Source organism: Nomascus leucogenys, chromosome 10 (genome assembly GCF_006542625.1).
Source record: "Nomascus leucogenys isolate Asia chromosome 10, Asia_NLE_v1, whole genome shotgun sequence".
In the NCBI taxonomy this organism is placed as follows: Eukaryota; Metazoa; Chordata; class Mammalia; order Primates; family Hylobatidae; genus Nomascus; species Nomascus leucogenys.
Genome location: NC_044390.1, coordinates 54,592,101 through 54,598,150, shown reverse-complemented (window position 1 = coordinate 54,598,150; position 6,050 = coordinate 54,592,101). Strand labels below are relative to the sequence as shown.

Below are 6,050 nucleotides of genomic sequence, written 5' to 3'. Positions count from 1 at the left end.
AGAATGGGGAAGCGACTTGTCTTGGGCTTCCTGGCCACTCTGGGGACCGTGGTCATGGCAGCGTCCTTGGACATCTGTCTCCAAGGCTCTGCAGAAGGGGGAGGTGCCGGGCCTTGACGGCTGATGTCCAAGGACCAGCCGGGGTGGACCAGCCCCAGGAGGCCCCAGTGGAGGAAAACAAGACGAGATTTTCAGTAAGATGATCTTATACTAATTCAAGGACTATAATTTGTTCCCCAAATCGTGTGCCTCCAACTTTTTCGGGGAAAGGGTGTTAAAATTCCGTTACAGTGTTTTTACTTGTCAAATTAGAAGCAGCAACCAGCTGGGTGCAGTGAGTCAAGCTTGGAATCCCAGCACTTTGGGAGGCCAAGGTGGGCGGATTGCTTGAGCTCAGGAGTTGGAGATCATGGCATGGACAACATGGCAAAACCTCATCTTTGCAAAAAATACAAAAATTAGCCAGGCGTGGTGGCGCACGCCTGTGGTCCCCACTACTAGGGAGGCTGAGGTGGGAGGATCGGCATGAGCCCAGGTCAAGGTTCCAGTGAGCTATGATGGCGCCACTGCACTCCAGCCTGGGTGACACAGCGAGACCCCGTCTCAAAGAAAAGTAGAAAGCAGCAACCCAACTTGGCTCCCCAAATATTGAAAGGTATCTTAGCTTATCCTTGCGTTCTCAAAGGCCCTAGGCCCTCCTGGATACACGGACACAGGCATGGTAGTCCCTGCAGGCAGGGGTAGGGGGGAGCTGCAGCCTGTCCCAAACTCTAGAGATGCTGATAGGAGGCCAAGCTCTGCACCCTAATATCCTCCAGCTGTACCTTCTGTGTGTCAGAGTAAAGTCACATCCTTGAGACACCACGTATCAGCAGAGCTGTTAAACACAGGCACAGTGAACTTAGGAAAGTGTAACTATAGGCACCCTACAGCACAGCTGAGTGTCAGATACTTCCACTGACACACTGACATGCTTTCTGTTTTAGTTCTCACAACTCTGGGGTATTTTCACCCCCCAAATTGGGACATGTGCACAGGAGTGAAGAGATGAACTCAGAACCACACAGCTGGTGGGTGGCAGGCCTGAGTTCAACCTCATCCTGCCCTCAAAGCCACTTTGCCCATGGCCTTTTGTTGGGGAGGGGAGTGTGTTCTGCACCAAGCTTTTGCCAGGAATCCCTGCTAGCTCTGAAACTGGCTCTGGACTGACTGTAGTCTTACAGGCTGGAAGGAATCCTTGGCTTGCCCTGTGAGACTGCATGTCTTAAGGTGTAGCTGTTTCTTCACTTGTGAAATTAAGCAGATATGGATAAGATGACCTATTCCAAAGTGAAAAACTAGAAAACCAAAGTCTTAGCCTACAGTTTCAGGGACGAGGGGGAACTAAAAGATGATTACTTTATAGTCAAGGGAGAAAAATTTTTTTGGAGTCAGCACCAACCAGCTAGTAAGGCAGCTGGGGGCCAGGGCCATGGGGTGGGCTTTCAGACACACACACAGCTCTAAGCCTCTGGGTCATACCTTGTAAGAACTAGGTATTTTATTGAGGTGGGGATAGTCACTTGAGACCTGTGCTATGGAGCCTCCTACGGAGGGCTGCTCTCTAGGCCAGGTAAAGTCTGGGTGAGACAAGGTAACATTCCTTAATGTGGCCCTGAATAAAATGTGGAGGTCCTCCCAAATGCAGCAGCAGGCTAACAGGTGGACTTCAAGGCTGTGCCCTGCCCTGTCTCCCTGCATTGCAGCTGTTGGGGTCTGGGTCTTCCTGGCTAATCCACAATCCAGGAAAGGGCTGATTTGGTTGTGAAGGTCCAAATGAGAAAAGATTCTCAGACTGGTTTGTGCAAATGGTTTTTTTTATTTCCACATTTATATCACAAGGTGTCCACTTACTGGACCAAATAGCAAAGTTGCTCCCTTCTGCGTCCTGAGAACACAGAAGTCTAGGTACTGTACATTCACTAAGGCTCCTTGTTTTTGCAAATCGCGTTTATGACAAATAACCATAAGGCAAACAAATCTAAAGGAATGGTTATGAGTGTTTCCAGCGTACAGACAGGTCTTCCCCCTCGCCCCACAGTACAGCGTAAAACCAGTAGCACCCACAGTAACTTTTGTGTTGTTTTGGGGGGACTCTAGAAAGGTGAAGTTTTCTAGATGTGTACAGGAAGGGAAAAAAGGAAAGGGAGGAAGAAAGGAAAGGTTTTTTTGTCTGGTGGTCTGATGGAAGAGGAGTTGTTAAAATAAACATGAGAAAACTTAAATTTTTGCAGCATTTCTTTAAAAACTAGGTTATAACTGAAACCAGATATAAACGGGTGGCTGGCCCATGGAGTGTGGGTCACACTGGCTGGCCAGCTGGCCCTGCCCAATGCTAGTGGCTCACCATAGCTGAGAAGCTTCTGGCACGTGATGGACAACACTGGCCTGACAGTGGCTGAGTAGGGAGCAAACAGGCAGTGGCATGGCCCACTGTCTCAGATACTCAGGGCCAAATTAAAGAACAGAAAATGCAAGAGAGATGAGATGCGTGCTTCTGTTGCTGTGTTAAAGGTAACCTCTCCCACAGGTTTTCTGTGCCTGCCTGCAACTGAGGCCCCAGCTTTCAGGTGCTGGAAAGTGTCCGCACCTCTTCGGGGGTGAGGGACTAACGCTTTTTATAGCTGGTTTGCTATAGAGTTCTGAACTCACTTTGCCGTCCTTCCTTCCACGCGGTCCTTCCTTCGCAATTTTGTTAGTAAACTGGTAGCAGCATTTCACAAAAGGAGTTTTGAGGGAAGAGCGCAGAGAGACCGCGTGACTCCCGCCCCCTCCCTCCCGCCCGGGCTGGACTCCCCGAGTTCCCAGCACAGGAGGCAGCTGGGCCCCGGCCACCTGCCCACCTGCCTGCCTGCCCACCCGGCTTCTGCAAGATGGGAATGCACTTCGTGGCTGACAGGCCGGTCAGTCCAAGCAGACATAAGGCAGAATGTTCAAGCGCCCGTCGTCGCCGTGCGGATCTAGCGATATGCACCGCGTCCAGTCATACCAGTTACCCTGTGTGTCCTGACACCCGTTCACCCCCGGCCACTGGCTGGCCTGGATTCTGTCAAGATCGTCCTGTGTGACCTCCCGGGTCAGACCGGGGAGGTCTGTGGGCGGGCTTTGAGGCACCAGCACGTGCAGCTGCCTGGCCCCTTGCCGGGTGCTCTCCTCCTGCTTCAGGTACTCAGACATGAAGTGGTGAGCCCCCGGGGTCTGCGCGCCCGATGATGAGAGCAGGCTGCTCTGCCGGCTCAGGTAGGACTGGATGATCTCGTTGCGTGACAGCTCCTTCCAGTTCGTCTGTTCGAAGGGGCTCTGGAGGCTGGCCTTGGCCTCCTGCTTGTCCAGCTCTGTCCTGGACTGCTGCTCCATGTGCACAGGGCTGTCTGCCCGCACTGGCTCTTTCTGGGTCAGAGGTTTGATCTGTCTCGTCATGGGGTCAAAGGTGAGCTTCCGCTCTTTTAACCGGACAGGCTTCACGCCCGCCTCGGCCACCTGCCCGTCCAAGTTAACCGTGTAGTCTCGAGGCCGGTACCTCTTCTTCTTTTTACTGTCCGAGCCCCCTGAGGAGGCAGCGTCACTGTCTGCCTTGGAGGAGTCTGGGGAAAAGCCTGCCCGGGACAGGAGGGGCTCGGCTGGGGACAGCCCTGCCTTGCAGCCCGGCCCTGCCAGCCGCTGGTGGCTCTCAGGCTGCTCAAGCCAGCGCACTGGGCTTTCCGCACTGGGCAGCAGCTCGAGCCGCCGCACAGGGGGTGTGGACGGCTGTGCCAGTGGAAGCGGTGACGGCACCTGTGTGGCATCGAGTGCCTGGGGCCGCGGTGAGGGGCTGGGCACGGAGCCCTTGGGTGCATACAAGCTCTGCTGCCGGGCAAAGGAGCCCTCATGCCGTGAGTTCCGAGGACTGAAAGAGCAGCGAGGGGGTCCCTTGGGATGGGGAGGCCCCGGAGTCTCGTCCACCCTGTCCAGCTGCTGCAGCACCGAAGCCTTTGGCTGCAAGCAGGGTCCAGGGGGCTTGCCCAGGCCCGGGGAGCTGGTGTGCGGCCGCACGGCGTTGACGGGGATCTTGCCACTGTGCTTGTCGTTCTCGCCACGCTCCAGGCGGCCGCCCTCTGGGCCTGCATGCCCACTGCCATCCAGGGAGCCGGCGAAGCTCTCTGGACTCCCACTGATCCCATTGGTGGGGAGAGGGGATGAGTTGGGGACCAGGGGGTCGTGGCTAGCTTTGGAGACCTTGGGTGGCGGCCCTGGGTGGCCGAGGTCACGCTGGTCACCCCGGCGCTTGCGGCTGCCCAGCCTGTCCAGCCGCTGCCCGGGCAGCCTCTGGAGGTCATTGCGGCTCTTCAGGTCATGGATGCTCCTGGGCGGGCCAGCCGCCCCCACCTCTGGCCGGCAGTTGTGTGCGCCCCCGTTGGCAGAGCCGGTGGCCCCCGCCAGCCCCCGCAGCGCCGCCTCATGCTGGTGCGCCGGCTCGATGAGCTTCTGCCAGCTCCGCAGCAGCTTCTTGGCCCGCTTGGCGAGCTCCTCGTTCTTGGTTTTCTTGCGGACGTCGTTGATGAGCTTCCCAAGTCGTGTTTCCTACAACCAGAGAGAGATGATGACATACTTTCGGGACAGGGACTTCTCCATGAGCTGAGCCAGAAATGGTGGGAAGTGGCCCTGACAATGAAATGACCCGATTCCCACTGAGCCCTCAACTGCCAGCTTCCCTGACACAAAACTTCTGGGGATTTCCGGTCCTTTGTGACAATATAAATTCTCAAACCTAGTTCCCAGACCTTCAGGGTCCCAAGTGGCTTCTCAGCAGTGCTGTCACCCAGGCTCCTGGTGCCAGGGGCTGTGGACCATCAAGGCCACTGTAAGGACACTGCCAGAGAGGCTTCCTGGGTGAGAGGGTGCCGTGGCCAAGGTGACAGCACAGAGGGTCGGCTTCAAGTGGAGGGTTGGGGATGGTGCCTCTCACTGGAGCCTCCCCCAAGCATACCTCTCCTGATGTCCCCATGTGCCCACGAAGTGTGCTGGGCATGTAGGATGGGATTAACACCACTTGGTCTCTGCAGTGCCCATGGGAGAGCAAGATTGCGAGGCACAAGCTGTGAGGGCACACCGCCTCTCTTGGTCCTCCCAAGCAAAGACACTGACGCTCCCAGAAGCTGGGGAAGGACCTGGTTGGTGCTGTCCCCTGCCCCCTGTTCTGCCCTCCCAAATGCTGGGGTCTGGGATACTCACCTCAAGTGCCTCTTTGGTAATGGGGTATTTCTCCAGGCTGGAGATGACTTCCAGCACCGCCACCATGTTCCGGATCTGTGGAAATAAAGAAAAAGCCATTTGTCAGGTCCCTGTCCTTCTCCCCTGGGAGGCTGGAACACCCTGCCCCAGCCTGCTCCAGTCTCTCCCCAACCCCAGAGCAAGAGGAGCCGGCAGCCCTGAAGCCCCCACTCCATGTAGTCTCCTACCTGCTCCCTGGGCCAACCTGGCACCCAGTGCTCATCCTCACCCACTGTCTGACCTCCTCCAGTGTGTGGTGTGAGGGCTGCCCCAAGCCCTCCAGTGTACATGGTACATACCCACCCACCTGCTGAAACCCAGGATGCCTGTGAAACAAGAGCTGCTCCTCATACTTAAGATGACCTCTACTCTGCCATCTGATGGGAGTGGGAGAGGAGACAGTGAAGAATTCATCGAATAAAATCCACAAAGCTTAAAAGATCAATACATAGGCTGGGCGCGGTGGCTGATGCCTGTAATCCCAGCACTTTGGGAGGCCGACGAGGGCGGATCACAAGGTCAGGAATTTGAGACCAGGCTGGCCAACATAGTGAAACCCCATCTCTACTAAAAATACAAAAATTAGTTGGGTGTGCTGGCATGCGCCTGTAGTTCCAGTTACTTGGGAGGCTGAGGCTGCAGTGAGCTGAGACCACGCCACTGCACTCCAGCCTGGGTGACAGAGCAAGACTCCGTGTAAAAAAACAAACAAACAAACAAAAAGCATAATAAACTTAGTCCATCTGAATCCAAAGACACCA

At 55.6% G+C, this 6,050-nt stretch overlaps 1 protein-coding gene across 1 annotated transcript in view; it reads right to left on the bottom strand.

Annotated features, from left to right (window-relative positions):
- Positions 1 to 1,838: 1,838 nt before the first annotated feature.
- MED26 (mediator complex subunit 26) overlaps positions 1,839 to 6,050 on the bottom strand; it is a 54,240-nt gene continuing 50,028 nt past the window's right edge. Inside the window, exons 2-3 of the mRNA XM_003275793.4 lie at positions 5,251 to 5,325; positions 1,839 to 4,599 (exon numbers count right to left, since the gene is read on the bottom strand). Of these exons, the coding sequence (XP_003275841.2) occupies positions 2,944 to 4,599; positions 5,251 to 5,325 (1,731 nt within the window). The 3' untranslated portion in view covers positions 1,839 to 2,943. The remainder of the gene's footprint in view (positions 4,600 to 5,250; positions 5,326 to 6,050) is intronic.